The sequence below is a fragment of the Excalfactoria chinensis genome, chromosome 7 (genome assembly GCF_039878825.1).
Source record: "Excalfactoria chinensis isolate bCotChi1 chromosome 7, bCotChi1.hap2, whole genome shotgun sequence".
Classification (NCBI taxonomy): Eukaryota; Metazoa; Chordata; class Aves; order Galliformes; family Phasianidae; genus Excalfactoria; species Excalfactoria chinensis.
Window position 1 is genome coordinate 7,987,458 of NC_092831.1, and position 15,837 is coordinate 8,003,294.

Below are 15,837 nucleotides of genomic sequence, written 5' to 3' on the forward strand. Positions count from 1 at the left end.
TTAAGCACAATAGAGACCATGTCAGAACACTCATTTATTTTATGCGAGTTTTTTTAACATGAGATTACATCAAGCTTGCATCTCTTGATCACTTCCAGAAGGAATTGTGTGAAACTTGGACTGTTCAATGTTTGATGCTGAGGAATGGGTCTGAGAATTTCATCCCGCCCGTGAAAGAAGGATTCTGAATTCTCTATCCCACCCTCACGTATTTGACACGTTAAGGATTGCACGGTGTTTAATTCTTTCTCCCTTGATATTGCAGTCTTGTTCTTCCAGCCCAGGGTCTTCGTATGGAAGAACATTGCTGCCTCCACGCAGCCAACCTTCACTGCTGCCCAGCAGGGACCGGGGTGCTGCAGCCACATTCTCACCAGCCGAGCTGGCCTTCCTGACTGTAAGACTGAGATGTTTTAATTCTTATTTTTTTAATTACTTGTTTTTCTTTTTGATATACAAGTCTGATAAATGCAAAATACAGTAACATTCCTCTAAAGTACAGCGGGGAGAGGGTTTCATAACAGCCTATTTTTTGGTTTATTTTTCAAACCAATTTGTCATTTGAATACAGATTAAAAAGCCCCTTGTGTTCCCCTCTGCTCTTCTAGAAAATCGGATAAAGCAAAGCAAAAGTAGGTTACTCTTCCTTTCTGCTCGCCTTTCCAAAAGGGGGTATTAAAGCTTAGAAAATGTGATGCTCTTTATTTCACAGCTGGCCTTAGCACTTAAAAACATCAGCTGGGTGAAGTTTCCTGATCCAGTTTAAAAGACTGGGATGTTTCCAAAATGAATGGCATTGGTAATAAAATTAAGAGCTGGTTTGAGAACCAGTTGGTGTGTCAAACTCGGAAGTAGAGAGGGCTGCCTCCCTTCGGGAGGGCTGCTGGCTCTGCAGCTGGATTGGGGCATCGCCTGCGGTGCAGTCCATGGGAAGATTAATGCAGTTCAGTTGTGTCAGTCCTGGCTGTTTCCTGGTGGAGCTGAAATGCAGCCCGGTTTTGGATCCGATTGGACAAGGAATCCTGTGCGTCTGTAGCGGTCGATTTTGTGCATGTCTGCAAAGTCAGGGTACTCAGAGTGATCCAATGCTGCTTCTGCGTCCTCAGAGTGACAGCGCTCTGCAGGCTGAGCTGTGCCTGTATCCCAGCTGTCTCTTCTTCAGCTTTCCCCTCCCAGCCGGCAGGAATCCCGGTGGGTAACACTTGCTGAGAAGTGCTAACACTCACATGAATGGTTTTGGTCATTCCCCTTTATGTTTTTCTTCTCCTGTTTGTCAGCAGTACAGTGGATGTAAGGAAATCAGATTACTATTGGAGGTTCCGCATGGCCTGAATAAAAAAGGCCCTTCCTTCCTCCCCCACCCCTGAAACTCTGTACATCTGCTGAACTTTCACGTGTGTCTCAGCACAGCAGCAATACCTGGTTTTCCAAAGCACCCTATGATAGGAAATGTTCAAGGAAGGACTAAACATCCCAAAATACAGAATGTTTCGCTATTTGTGTTGGAGGGGAATTGCGAATCCCATGTTGGCTGGTGTGAATGCATCGTAGTGCTGTGGGACCTCGTAACTCTCATTCCTGTTTTGATACGTTCTTTAACTTTTCTGCATCTCCTGCTGTTCTGTAACAAATAGGAGAAAGCAAAGTGCTGAGGTCCACGTCAGCTAAATTGAACTCCTGTTAGGAAAATGATGAGGGGCGCCGTTTTCAACCGACACGAAAGTAATTGCAGGCAAGTGCTCAAATTGTTCTCTCAAAGCAAAGGCAGATCTTTACATTCCCCTGTTCAGTGGATATAATGTTAGAAGGCAAATTTTCACCCCCGGAACGAGGATACTGAAATACATTCCGTGTTGTTCTTACAGCAAGCGTTGCCACACAATCTATTTGTCTACTTTATTTGCTGTGGAGTGGATAAAAGTCCTGCAAAGATGAAGAACGCAACCAGGTGGGGAGAGCCAATTCCTAAATGTGCTCTGGGTGGTTCTGCAGACACGAGATGAAATTCTGGACCGATTCACCCTGGTAGCAGATCTTGTAGATGGTTGTGAACAATGGAAACCTAATAGAAGGGTGGGAAAAGAAGAATAGTTTTGGAAGTTCACACAAACACCTTTTGCTTATAATGGAAGAAAAACGTCTCACTTTTTGTTGTTGTTTGTTACATTAGAAGAAAAGTATCTGAAAATGTCTTATTTCTATGGAAACTTTGCTACAATAAAATCTTTACCTGGATTGGAAGCTGGTAAATGAGCAATAGGAGGACAGGCCTGGAGGAATGAGGTCAGGACAATGGAGGGGAGTTTAAGGACAACTTGAGGGGTGACAAAAGAGAAGTTGTTTCAGAGACTAAGTTGCTGTCTGGTGCTCCTGTTAACTGAAAGAACCCTGACTTGCATATCCCCTTCTTTGTGTAAAATGCATCAATACTTTGTGTTCCTCACTGATGTCTGAAAGACAAAGACTGGGAAAGAAAATGCTGTAATGGTTTTCTTTTTAAAGGCAGTGCTATTTAGAACTTCTGTTGCTGTTTAGATCCTAATGGACTGATCCTTTTAAATAAATCTATGCGCTGTTAAAATAGGACAGGCTTCACATTCTAAATCTTCAGTTACCACTCAAATAATTGAAGTATTACCTTAACTGAACTGCTGGCTTCTTTTGTAGCACCGAGGCATTGATACCAGCACATATTTGTTATTCACTGTATAATACAGTTTGCTCATGAGCAGACTCCTGAATTTTTACTCTGAGATTGTTTGCACTGGGAGCAGAATTGCTGCAAGCTGTAATGGTGGCATAATGAGAATGATAAACCCTTTGACCTATAGATCACATTCACAACCCTACTCCATCTTTGCGCTTCAGTCTTGCATAGTGTGGGACGGTGATATCTGGGTAGATCCTTTGGACTTCTTTGGTGGCTTATATGTCTGTGGTTTGTTTCTTTTGATGATGTTTTGCCTTCACCCTATTCTACTGATCCTGGCAATGAGGAGTTTGTGTTTAAAGGTGGCCCAAGATATAGAAAGCAGTTGTTACAGAAATGAACAGGACAGTCGACCACAAATAGCAAGAAGGAGGTAAGGAATTGCTCATAATTCATGGCCCGATGAGTCGAGTTTTGTTTTAAATCAAAGCACTTACTTTTCAAGCATCATCTTCTCTTTCAGAATCTTGTAGATTTCAGCTGCAGTCTGGGGACCTTGTAGTTTTTGTCCATTCAGCATCTCTTTTTCCAATTCCTCGATGGACTACAAGAGAAATGACTTGGATCAGAGGGAATTCTGCTGCGACAGCAGCAGTCACCAGACAGGTAAACAGCTTTGTGAAAACAAGAATTTCTTTCTTTTTAAAATAGAAGCTTAAAATATTTCAAAATCCTCCTTACTTTTCCTGTGCGAGCAAAGGCTTCTGCCACTTTTCTGTTGCGTCCTCCGTAGCAGGTAGTGATTAGGTCAGCAACCCCACAGCTTTCCAGGAAAGTAGATACTGAGACAGGTCCCTTACAGAAGATCTGGGCAAAGGCCACCATTTCCATAAGGCCTAAACGGATCACTGCTGCCTTTGTGTTATCACCAAAGCTCAGTCCGTCGCAGAAGCCAGCTCCCACTGCTACGATGTTCTAAAAGGTTCCGTGCAGAACAGACAAAAAGGAAATCATCAGATAAGGCGTGCAGTTCACCAGGGGATACAGAACAAGCTTTAAGGAAATTCCACAACTGCGTCTCCACTCCATTCAGCAGGATGGGCCCCAGGTTTGTAGAGCCATAGATTCATTAAGGTTGGAAAAGATCACTAAAGTCCCCCAGTCCAACCATCAACCACCACCCCCTGCCCCCACCATGCCCGCTGACCACAGCCCTTCGGTCACACCTCCACAGTTCTTTAACACAACAGGCAGCGCCCATGAATTTGTTGGGAGGCAGGCAGGAGTCTCATTATGTTTCAGCAAAAGCCATTCCACGTTGTAGGATATTATAAAGTACCTGCTGTTATTCCAGTGGGCAAACCTCAGAGCAGCTTGTTTAGTGTTGTAGTATTGCAGTCATGTAGCACTGGGCAATTAATGGGTTCTTTATTTGCTAGTTCTATGAGCTGGGGCTCATTTCTGTTTGAACTGTTCAAAATAACCTGAATGATGATGTTCCTTCTAGCTCTAACTGTTAGCCTGTAGTTTACTGGTTCTATGTACTGACACTGCAATAGACCAAACCTGGGTTTTGCCTCTGAGGATGGTCAGTAAAATCAGCCTTTCCTACAGCTCCAAATGAATGTCTTGGGATCGTAAAAATCTTCCCAGTTCCTCACCTCATCCTGCACATCCCTCTCCCCACCTTTTAATTTGCTGCCCCTATAGAAGCATAGTTTGTTGTACTGGAGTTGTATGTTACTAGGAATGCCACTGATTTTACTTCGGCATTGCCTTTGCTAAAACAAACAGGGATTTCAAGGGGAGCAGAAATTTCCCTCACAACTGAATGGACTCCAGCCTATAGCAGGAGGCAAAATCATTGTGTGTTTGTAAATACCTTCCTCATATCTAAGTTAAACAAAACCAAGTCTTCACCAGTCAGTAAATCTCTCCTCGAAGGAAAGATGAACTGTTCAGATACAGAAGACTGATCTTACAGAAGCTACAAGTAGTTGTAGCCTGAGTTTGCTTTTGGCACATTGGAAAACAAAGCCCAGATTTCACTCGGGTGTCCCCGCCATGGAAACTTGATGACTGTGGTGTTTCTTCTGACCCTGCCTGGGGTCTCTGTGTGGGCCTGGCTGCGCACCGACCAGATGTGCTTCCAGCTCAGAGCGGTGCTTCTGATGCTGCTTTCTAGTGAGTTGCTACTTGAAATATGGAAGCAAGCTATTAGTTGGAATTATTGCACGTAGGTGTCTGTGTTCCACGTGCTTTCAACATATAAACAAGAAAATATAGTGGACTAAATTCTTCCCTCAGAAACAGAGGTGACTGCTAAAAGTAAATACAAAAATGCAGCTATTTCGAAATGCTTTGCCAGCTGTTATATCTTTAAACAAATTTTCTCTTTTCACATTGGAAAGCTGACACAGGAAATGTTACATGTTTTGTGCATGCCCACTCAATTATAAGGCGGCAGGACTGTGTTAGACCACGTGGCTTACAGAGGCACAGGCAGGGGTAAGAATTTAGTCCTGATAAAAAAGAGCATTGGTTTGAAGTCACTGACTTTTAAGGCTCCACAGATCTCCACTGTATCAGAGTCAGGCACCACGGTAATCCTGAAGTTGGGAGTTTGCATTAATTCCTTAAAGATCTGCCCTTGTTTCTCATTTTTGCACCCTGTGGGAAGGAAGGACGAAAGGAAGAGCATTAGTGATGTTTGAGGGGCGCAGCACTATGCACAGTGAAATGAAACCTGAAGTAAGGGCCTATGGACCTTTGGGTTTCGTGGTCACAGTTAATTGGGCACTGCTGAAGAAGATGCTTGCTTCTGCTGCTGAAAGCCAGCGTAAGCGTTCTTGGCTTTGCTTTACTAATGCGCTTTGTGGCTTCCCATAAGGAGAAACACTTTGAGGCCCCAAAAGCAAAGGGCAAACAAGCCTCCCTGCACAGTTGTCGTCCTGCTATGGCTTAAAGCTTAAACAGCAGAAATTGAACTGCCCCCAAGAAAATGAATATTGCCCAACTCTCCTGATCCTGTCTGGTTCTGTTCGTATCTAGTTTCTCTTCCAGCAACAGATGCCCAGCTGGGATGGTTTTCACTATTACTGTAACCTTTGCACAGCAAAAGAACGGTATTGTAATAATTCCTTTTTTCTTTGATCTCCACCAGCTATTGAAGAATTGCAACTAAATTCTGCTGACTTCAAAGATCAATGGGTTTTTAAAAGCTGCTGGGTGAACTCTCGAAGTCAGGTGAGTCCCGGTTACAGGGAGGGGAGAACAGAATGTTACTGCTGCTTTTACTAAACAGCGAAATACAGAGATGGAGAAATACACCTCAGGGGGTGTGAGCTTCTGATTACACTTTCCTAGACAAACTGCACAGCCTCAGTACTCAGCGCTGGGCTTTACAGACAGGTAGCTTTTGGTAACTCTTATAGGAGTAGGGTTATGCTGTAATTTTTTAATGGATGAAATTAACTCACAGGCCTCAGTGCTGGAACCTGCTGTCATTTGGGAGCTGATCCTACCAGTACCAGTCTCCCCAGAAAGGGAGCTGCTCCCCCAGAATGAGTTCAGCACGCACTGCACATACGGCATCGTGCACAACCTCAACACATCTCACTGCAGGCTGCCTCCCACTGCTGCCTGCAGTTTTGTCCTGTTTCCCAGCCATAGGCGAGGGTAAGACACAGACAGGAGATCAAATTTGCTCTTTGCAATAGTTACCAATGGTGGTTTCACAGAACTTCTCGTCAGCCACTTCTTTGGCTATGTTGGCCCCCATAAGCACGCTGATTTCTATGTTCAGCTTCTCTCGAATGAGGTCCGATATGAGCTTCAGGCCTTCAGGACCCTCATCAATCCCCTGAATAATAGACAACAGCAGAAACTAAGTACAGGAAAATGACAGCAGCAGCAGTGCTGTTAAAGCAGCTGTCCTGTTGCCTGCAGGTGTGCCTGGCTGTACGTGGAAGGCATTAGCCATTAGTGCCAACACTCTGTACTTTTAAGCACAAATTCAAGGCAAGTTCAGGGAGAGATGCAATAAAGCTAACCCTGCCGCAGGGCTCACGTGCAGTGCTGCTGCCCTGAGGTGTTCTGTGCCATGTTTTTCCTTTGTGTTAAACTCCTGTGGTGCAGAGCCATACTTTTAAGATGAGCTTACAAGCAGTGGCTTCTTTAGCAAGATCTGAAGTATTAACCTTAATGCTTCACTGGTATAAGAAGTGTACTGAGCTGCCATAGTTTCCCTGAGGCTGAAGAAAGGAGGAAATCTTCAGGAACATCCTTTCCTCACCATCCCCTCCTCCATGGAAGGAGGAAGATAATTTTGATGGGGGAAAATCAGGAAGGAAACATTTGATATTACAGTCTGAGAACTTGGATTACGTTTCTGATATTTCAGTTTTCAATTGGATTTTAACACAACCAGTAGAAGCGGCAGACTGTATTGCCACATTCTGCCTTGAAGTTTTAGTTTGAGACTCTCTTAAAATATTAATTCCCCTTAAGGTAATGATAATCTGGCAGCTCTAGCTTTTTAAAAAGCGATTACCCTTTTCATTACAAATGGGAAAGGCTCCAATTCTGCAAAGTTATTAATATTCCTGTGCAGTGTTTCCACTAATGGCTTTGCATGCACTCAGGACAGGCACGTAGACCCTGTGCTCTCTCTAGTTAAGAGTTAACAGAGGCTGAGGTTGGAATATTTTTCCTGGCAGCAGCACTGGCTCGTGCAGTCCTCCCTCTGTGCATTTTCACCTCTGTGCTGGTCTGAGTGGGAACTGATCCAGGCTAAAGATGGCTGATGAGGATGGTTACTTGGCCCAGTGGGGTTGCCCAGTCCTTTCCACTCTCTGGTCACACGAACAGCAGAGGGACTATTGGAGGCTTTGTGAGTTTCAGCTCTTGGAGAAAGAAACACTCACTTTATGCAGAGCATGCAGCTGAAGGCCTATCCTTTAGTTGAACATATTGACTCCTTACAGGTTCGTTCTTGTGGAGATGACAACCCACCTTGATGAGTGAAATCCCGAATGCTCCAGGCTTGATGTGACCTGTCATCTGCTCACAGACTCGTCCGATGAACTGATGTGGTAGGACAAACACTAAGATATCTGTCCCTCTCACTGCTTCAGCCACGTCTGGTACAGCCACCTGGGACAAGTGCAACAAGGAAGATGAGCCCCCTCACACCAGGTAAGAATTCTCACACCTTGCAAAGCAATACCACTGAGGCAATGCTCTTAATAACCAGCAAGCTGTACCTTCCTCTAAATGTGAGTGTTACTTAGAACAACAATTAAAGCCAGAGGAAACAGGAGGTGAATTTAAGTCTGCTCTTGCAATCAGAAAGAAAACATTGCCCTTAGTTACACAGCCTTACAGCAAGCAACCTTCAAGCAGGCAGGGCTCCTCACTGAAGAATCAGGATTGCTAGCAGAAAGGCTGCTTGAAAGGCAGACAGCCACGTGAGACCGGGACAGAGTGGTTGCATCGCCAGGACAGTGCAGAGAGAGTTTCTGTCTCTCCAAAATGAGAGGAAAAAATGATTTTTCGGTTGTAGATGAAGATGTGAGGGCTGCTCCCTCCAGGCTGACTGTAACCATCTGATCTATGCTATCGAAATCTCAGAGACTTTGCTAGAGATGGGAAAAGGCTGCTCTCAGATGATGAAAACAAGCTTGTTGATCTGTTCCAGGATTGTGAAAATAACAATGGCAATTAAATCTGAACCCAGGAGAACTGTGTGCCAAGTTCAAACCATGGGAGTGCAAAAATGCAATCCCAGCACATAGTGCTGTGAAACATAGCACTAAATATAACCACTCTCCAGGCATGGAGACCCACCACGTGCAGCATCTTAACTTCCCTTTACAACTACAGCTGTTCTAAGCTGTTCTAGAAATGCAGTGCTACTTTCTTTAATTCACAAAGCACTGACATTTGGCAGATTCTCCAACAGCCTGAAAGCCTCACTTGGCTTCAGTAGCACTGAGTTATCTAAGTTGATTAAGCAGCGAGGTATAATTTAGTATTTCAAATGTGTAGGCAAATTACATAGCTTATATTTTGGTAGAATTTGTACCATTATTAATGATAGTAATGTGCTGCTATCTTGAAATCACCCAAGAAGCAATAGCTCCCTGCTCATCTCCTTGCAAGCCATGGCTGTTAGTCATGCAGTTGATTTCCTTTTTTAGAAGAAGGGAGAGCAGTAGCTTTCCCTTTTTATCCAGAAGATGCTGTGGGTTTGAAATCACTCTGCCCTGTGCAGACATGGCTCTAGGAACAGCAGGCAGAGAGATGCTGGTTTGTGCTGGAGAGGAGCACATCACGTACCTGTACTGGGCACAGTGGGGTGTTTGAAGGTGTGTGACAGGAGACAAGCAGAGGTCACAGGAGCGGGTTATATATCATACTTGTAGTACTGGAGTGAGCGAGGTGGCAAACCAGAATGAAACAGTGTTGCCTTCCTTATATATGTATATAAAAATCGTGACTTTTTTTTTTTCCAACTTACCACATTTTTGGGCATTTTGTATCCAGGGAGATACTTAACGTTTTCATGTTCTTGGTTGATTATTTCTGTGAGCTTTCTTCCATTGATGATCTCTTCAAATACCCACATCTTGACAGTAGAATCAAAACTTTTGGACTCCTGGACATTTTTGCCAACGATTCTTGCTATGGCCGATCCCCTTTAAAAAAATAAAGAAATTGCCAATTGGAAGCACAGATTACTTTCAACACAACATCTCTTAAAAGCCCTGTGCTATAAAGCTGTTCATGTGCTTACTAAGTTTATCGGAAAGTTTTGTCCACTATTCTATATAATAGATGGAAAAAGCTCAGTTTAAATTCACAGCAATTAGAACTAGGTGTAATAAGGAATCTGAAGTCATATGAAAGATTGCGGAGTGGAAGTGTGATGTGCCATCAACAGTGCTAAAAATGCACTATTTGGGACCACTTAAATATCTATTGCTCCTCAGATTATTATTTTTTTATATATATAAAAACCAACAAATGTAAAGCAATGCAGTACCCCTGGGTGATCCTGCTGTGACAGCCTGTGTGCACCACATCTAACACAGATATATGCCATCTCTGTACCAATAACCAAATGGCTGCAATAAGGTTTTTAGGTAAGAGATAAATGCTGAGGAGTTACCGCAAAGCAAACTCGAACCTGATGGCTTCTCTTTAGATGTGGTTCTAATGGTCACTATAACGGGATCTGGAGTATCTAACAACTGAAAGAGGGGCACCAGCTACAGCATTCTTATCCTCTGACCCACTTGGAACACTTGCACAATAAGGAGCATGAGCAAGATTCAGTTACGTTCAGTTTTCTGTAGCTGATAAAGTGAATCCCAGACAAAGTCCAGTGAGGTCTACGCTCTGAGTGGTTCAAAGGGAAACCGTGTGGTAACTGACTCCCTTTGGCTGAACTCTATTTCTGATGGGGAAGCTTTGCACAAGGCTAATTGCTCAATAGGTAATAAAGAAGAAGGGCTTTGTCTTGATCTTTAACCACAAAGAAATCCCACTGAGATAAGTTTTCACTTGGCCTGAGTGTTGGCTGCATGCTAAATCCTGAGCTGCCATCATGCTTTCTTTCAAAACAAAAGTCAACAAAAACCAAACCTGTTTCTTTGTTAAGTGTAAGGGAAACACTTTTGGGGTAAACCTTTATTTCAAGAGCGCTCATATGTTCATATAACATTCCTATTATCTGTAAGGTGTTTTGTGTCCAGCTCCTCCTGGTCCTTTTCCCCTGCTGTCCAAAAGAGAGCACAACCAAGGCCTGAGCTGAGGCCAACTTGTGGCTCAGTACCATAGATGTGTAACAGTAAGAAAAGTTATCTTTACACGTAAGCACTGAGCTGAAGCCATCTTACATGTAAAGGTACCTTCATAAACCACAGGGTTTTTGTTTGGTTTCTCTTAAGAGAAATAGGAATTCAGAGGAGACAAGGCTTAATGTTTAAAGGCACTGAGCAGCCATTAGGGGAAATGGCTACGGAACAATACAGCTCAAAAAGTGGCTCGCTATTTTAATTGGGCCATCAAAAACTCACAGTGCCCACTAATCAGAGTTGGAAAGAAGAATTGCTTTGTCTGTGACGCCAGTGTTCAGTAGACTACACAGGCTTGGCAGGGAAGGTCTGCTTGTGCAAACAAAACCAAGGACACTTGCATGCTAAAGACTTTGCCACACTATTTTTTCTCTCCAGAACTATTCAGTGAAGATTTATAGATGACGAAGAACTCCATTTAGATTATTCTTTTAAAGTGAGTGAAAATGCCAGTCAGCCCTCTTGCCCAGTTATATTAAATTGTGTTGGAAGGGATTTGCATATTGCTAAGAAATAAAGCTGTCACTTATCTGGAGATTTTTTTAAATCAGCAAAGAGGAAAACTTTTGCATGAAGTGTAATTTAAATGAGACCCTTCTTTCATGTATGCAGATATGAAAATACATTGGAACTGGTGAAAATTAGAGCTGAGAGGACTCTGTGAAACCTTTTGACTGTCAGGTTGGAATGAACCCTGAGTAGTCTCCAAAGCAATAACAGCCCTTAGTTGGGGTCAGCTTGTGTTTGTTCAGTTGAGTCTTAAAAGCTCTTCAGGGACCACCTTCTCTCCCCTCTAGGTAACCTGTCCCAGTGCTTTAGCATTCTCATGACTTGTTTTTTTTCTTCCCTATCTCTAAATACCCAGTTGGAGCCTCCCCAGCCTAATTTATGACCACTGAATCATCTTCCTTCTGTACACCTCTGTAAAAAGCCTGGCCATCTGTGCATGGTAAAGACACGTGCCCAGTTAAAGCCAGCTCTTCACTGCAGAGAGTCCAAATGAATATAATAAGACTGGCAGAGAAAGGCTCACATAATGAAGTAAACCTGTATTTTTAATAAACAGAGAACTGATCAAGGATTAACATGAACAGAACCCTTCCTGTGCCTGGATGACAGCTACAAGTTGTGGTGTAGCCTTTGTTTTACTTAACTGCATCAGCCCTGATTCTCCTGACAGTGTTGACTTAGTAAGTCAGCGTGAGCTGCTGAACTTCTGCAGCTGACATGAGCAATTGCAACACGCTGCATCACGTGTCAGCCACGTTTCTGAGCTGCAGGAAAGGCTTGAGTGCAGTTGTCTGAACTGTCACCCAAATATTCAGGAGGATGGTAAGGAAATGGTGTTTGCCAAAGGAAAACACGCTTCTGTGGTGTGCTGAGATTACCTGTGCTGTCAGAGAGGCTATGAACAGGTGTGATTTAAACACTAGAGAAAACATTTGTCTCCTTCACAAAGACTTTGCAGTCTATCCATATGGTAGGAAGCAAGAGATGAATGCGGACAGGACAAGCAGACGGGCTGCACTGAGCCATCCAGGGGTCTGGGTTCTCAGTATCAGCTCTTTGCAAGTCTGTACACATTGTGAAAATCAGCTCTCTATAGTACAGTCCAAAGGAAAACAACTGGCTTTTGAGAATGTTTTATGGTGAAGGAAAAGGCTGGGAAGTGGCATGAGATTCTTGTTTGAGGATGTGGAGAGAGAATAATTGCTGGCTGATCAACAGTGCCAGATGTTTGGCCATGGTTCTTGAGGGTCTTTGAAGCAAAACAAGCAACTTGCATGGGCTTCAATGTCTCTGCTTAAGGTGAGGAAGAAGAGTGTGGCAGGGGAGGGATTCAAGTGCTCAAACGACATGGTAACAGTGCCATTTGAGGAAATGCTATTGCAGAAATGATGGGGAGGTCTGTATCCATCAGGACTAGAGAAAGAGATGCAGCAGTGAGCCAGCTGTGTGGTGGTGAGCTCCTGGAGAAGACCTAGTGGTATGACTGCATGTCAAAGGCCGTGCATTAGAGATGACATGCACAGGAACCCGTGGTCTGTAAGCATGTCGTGTGTGGGCAACCAAGAAGCAGTGGGCTGGTTTTGCGCAGCAGAAAGCTGAAGAGCAGTGCTATAACTATGCTGTGCTCTCAGCAGATCACAAGCAGACACTCCCTCTCCTGTTGAGGTTTTCTTTTGGTATCTGCTTCTGCTCAGCTGTCAGGTGCGTAAAATTCTTAAAAAACTTGCCCTTCTTGCACAAAAACAATCCCAAGAACTGCCTGTTTGCTAATCCCAAGCGCATGCATGTACACGTTGTTTGTTTTGTTTGTGCTTAGGTTATACAAACTGTAAGTAGGATGCGGAGATCATTGAGACAGCGGTTACTGACTTCAGTGGAGGCTGTCAGCACCAAGGAGCTTTTGCAAGCAGTGCTTTCATCCAGGCAAAAAGGACTGAGCGAGGGCAGATATATTCTTATAAGTAAGGGCAAGGATCAGCTGGGGACTTGAGCACAATGCTTTGAAAGGCTGTATCTGCATATAGAATCATTAAGTTTGGAAAAGACCTCTAATATAACCCAGTCCAAACCCAACCTATCTCCACCACGTCCACTATCCTTGTCCCTCAGTGCCACTTCCCCATGATTCTTGAACACCTCCATGGATGGTGCCTCTACCACCTCCCTGGGCAGCTGTGCCACTGCATCACCACTCTTTCTGAGACACAAAACTGCATGCCAAGGATGATGGAAGTTGAGATTGCCAGTACGTTGTTAAACAAACCTCGAGTCCCAGTTCTTTCAAAGGAATGGGAGCAGTGCTGCTGCTCTGCTGGCTACTTTAGGCTGATATTTGAACAGCACAGACTCTGCCACAAACAAACACAACTACTGGCTCAGCTCTCATTTTCCCTGGGATCTCGCTGTCCTGATGCCAGGCTTTCTATGTTTAAGTTCATGCACTTAAGTAGAAGCCTTATGTTTTTCCAATTCTCATTGGCTTCTGCGTCCCTTTCTTCTGTTTGCATTTGCTGCATGCGAGCGCTCTGACAATTCCAAATTGGGTTATAATAGAAAGAGACCCCCAGCCCGGAGCTAAGAGCAGCTGCTTGCAGAATTTCCTCTTCCCCCTGGGTTATTATTTTAACAGAGCGGGGATGCCAGACCGGTGCAGCCAGTCGGTGCCCGGAGTATTAACACGGGACAAGCCCCGGCCGGGAGCGGCGGAGCGGCGCGGTGAGCGCTGCCGCTTTCAGCACCATGGAGACCCGCACCCCGCCGCCCGACCCCTGCCGGGACCTGTTGCGGACCCCGGCCCCGCTACTGAGCGGGGGAGCCCGGCACGGCGCTGTGCGGCCCCCGGCATCCCGTGATGCGCCTAAAGGAAGCGGAGGGACAGACAGCGAGGGAAAAAAAAAGGAGAAAATGGGAGAAGGGAGGGAGGAAGGAAGGAAAGGGGGTTCCCTTCACTCACCAGTTTCCCGAACCCACGATGCAGACACGGAGCGGCGACATGCTGCTGTGCTCGGCCCGGCTACCAGCACCGCCTCCGGCCCGGCCCCCGGCGCCTGCGGGAGAAACGGGCGTCAGGCTGCGAGGGCCCGCGGCCCCGAATCGGTCCTGCCCCCGGGGAGGCGGCACCAGCGCGGGGATGCGCCCTGTGCCCGGCCCGGCGGGATCCCTCACGAGGCTGGAAACGGATCGGGGGAGGGAGGTGACAGCGGGGGTCTGCGGGGCTGGCTCTGTGTGCCACCTGTCCTGCCAGCCAGATGGGCACGGGTTAGGATCATCCTGCAGATGGGGGTCTGTCTTTTCAACCCCAGGGAAAGGGAATGAATGCGTTGCAAGAGCCGTATTCAACTGATAAACGATCGATGGATCTTATCACAGCTTCTTATGTCAATGGAAGCAAGGCAGGACAAAGCACAGAGTCTTTCTTTTCCCCTATATGCTCTGACATCCATGACTCCCTGCCAATTGCCATCACCTCTCAGCCCTCCACATATCTTCATCAGAACAGCCTTCTCTCCCACTTTGTGCTATAGATCTGCTTCCCTGCCCTTTCTGTGCCTGTGCTCTCCCCTGCCCTCACCCCACCAACTCTCCCTCTGGGTCTTGGGGCTCAGCCTGCAGGTGCTGTCCTTGCCCAGGGCCCAGCTTAGAAGCACCCAGCTCCATTACAAGCAGACTGAGTCAGTGACTCATAGATTGAGGATGGCTGCCAGTGCATCTGAGAAGGGTGGGGGTAGTTTTGGAGGTAGGCATATGCTCAGCCCACCTGCTGTCAGCTTCATCAGCTCAGCTGTGTCCTGAGCTCACATAAAATGCCAGGCAATATGTGAAAAACAGCTTCTTGAAGATAAAGCTGGGAGCTCACTGTAAGGTGTGCTGTTTGAGTACAGCCATGGCATGCAAGCTCTGGTTCTTGGGGTGCTTCCTGCATTCTCAGCTTGTTCATCGTGGTTTGTGCTTCTCCTGAATCTCTTACCTTTATTCTCTCTTTTACTAGGAAGAAAGTCTCCTTTGGAGGTGATGCCATCTCTACTGCCCCCCCCAAGACTTCTCAGCTGCTCAGTCCTGCTGACTCCTTAGGCCCTGAGGTGAGGACACACTCACCAAAGCATTGGCTTCTGGATCTAATTCATGCAACAATCAGGTAACTGTAGAAAGGTTTGGGCTGAAAGGGACTGTAGAGATTGTCCAGTTCCATCCCCCTGCCATGGACAAGAAACAACCCCCACCTGGATCACGTCCAGCCTGCCCTTGAATGCCTTCAGGAAAGGGGCATCCATAACTTCTCTGGGCAGACAGAGTCTCAGCACTCTCACCATGAAGAATTTCCTCCCAACATCTAACCTAAATCTACTCAGCCATTACCCCTTCCTTGTCTTATCGCTGCCTTTCTTGCTGAAGGGTCCCTACCCTCAAGGTGTTCCTAACAGACAGAATTCTCAAGCATTACAAACAAACAATAGTTTCGTCTAAATTGAAACGAAAAGCTTAAATTACAAATGGGTCCTTTGCCTGTAGCCTCCACTCTGACCTTGTGCTGACCATTTGGTTGGCGCACAGAAGGTAGCAGGGGTGAGTTTGGCAGAGGGTGAGCAGGCAGATGGATGTGGCAGCACCCATGGGGAGCAGCAGCCTGAGGCTGGGTGTGCACGCATTTGCTTGTGACACCGATTGGAGAGCTGGTGCTGCTGTTGAGCTGTCCTCTGGGTTTGTGCAATCACTGCTCTGTGGAGAGGGGGAGGAGTGCAGCCACATGTGGCTGTTGCAGGCTGCTGTGTGTGGCAGGTTCAGGTGCCTGGGCTCTCTTGGTGGCAGTTTTGAGTGGGG

The 15,837-nt window shown here is 45.7% G+C and overlaps 1 protein-coding gene across 2 annotated transcripts; it reads right to left on the bottom strand.

Annotated features, from left to right (window-relative positions):
- Positions 1 to 21: 21 nt before the first annotated feature.
- Positions 22 to 14,688, bottom strand: LOC140254582 (glycerol-3-phosphate dehydrogenase 1-like protein). 2 transcript variants are annotated; one of them, XM_072341220.1, is made up of 9 exons: positions 14,591 to 14,688; positions 13,973 to 14,066; positions 9,171 to 9,348; positions 7,664 to 7,804; positions 6,374 to 6,512; positions 5,208 to 5,320; positions 3,392 to 3,625; positions 3,148 to 3,254; positions 22 to 2,062 (listed from the first exon to the last, which is right to left on the bottom strand). In XM_072341220.1, the coding sequence occupies exons 2-9, from the start codon at positions 14,011 to 14,013 to the stop codon at positions 1,966 to 1,968; spliced, it is 1,050 nt and encodes a 349-aa protein (XP_072197321.1). In that variant the 5' UTR covers positions 14,014 to 14,066; positions 14,591 to 14,688; the 3' UTR covers positions 22 to 1,965. The 2 variants fall into 2 exon arrangements, with proteins under 2 accessions (XP_072197321.1, XP_072197320.1); XM_072341219.1 differs by lacking the exon at positions 14,591 to 14,688 and adding an exon at positions 14,486 to 14,550.
- Positions 14,689 to 15,837: the final 1,149 nt, after the last annotated feature.

Excerpts from the sequence above, each read along its gene's own strand:
- LOC140254582 (XM_072341219.1), bottom strand. The coding sequence starts at position 14,510 with ATGAAGATATGTGGAGGGCTGAGAG. Across the intron at positions 3,255-3,391 it reads CCTTTGCTCGCACAGGAAAA|TCCATCGAGGAATTGGAAAA; the intron begins GTAAGGAGGATT and ends TTTCTCTTGTAG. Across the intron at positions 2,063-3,147 it reads GAGAAGATGATGCTTGAAAA|GTTTCCATTGTTCACAACCA; the intron begins GTAAGTGCTTTG and ends CCCTTCTATTAG.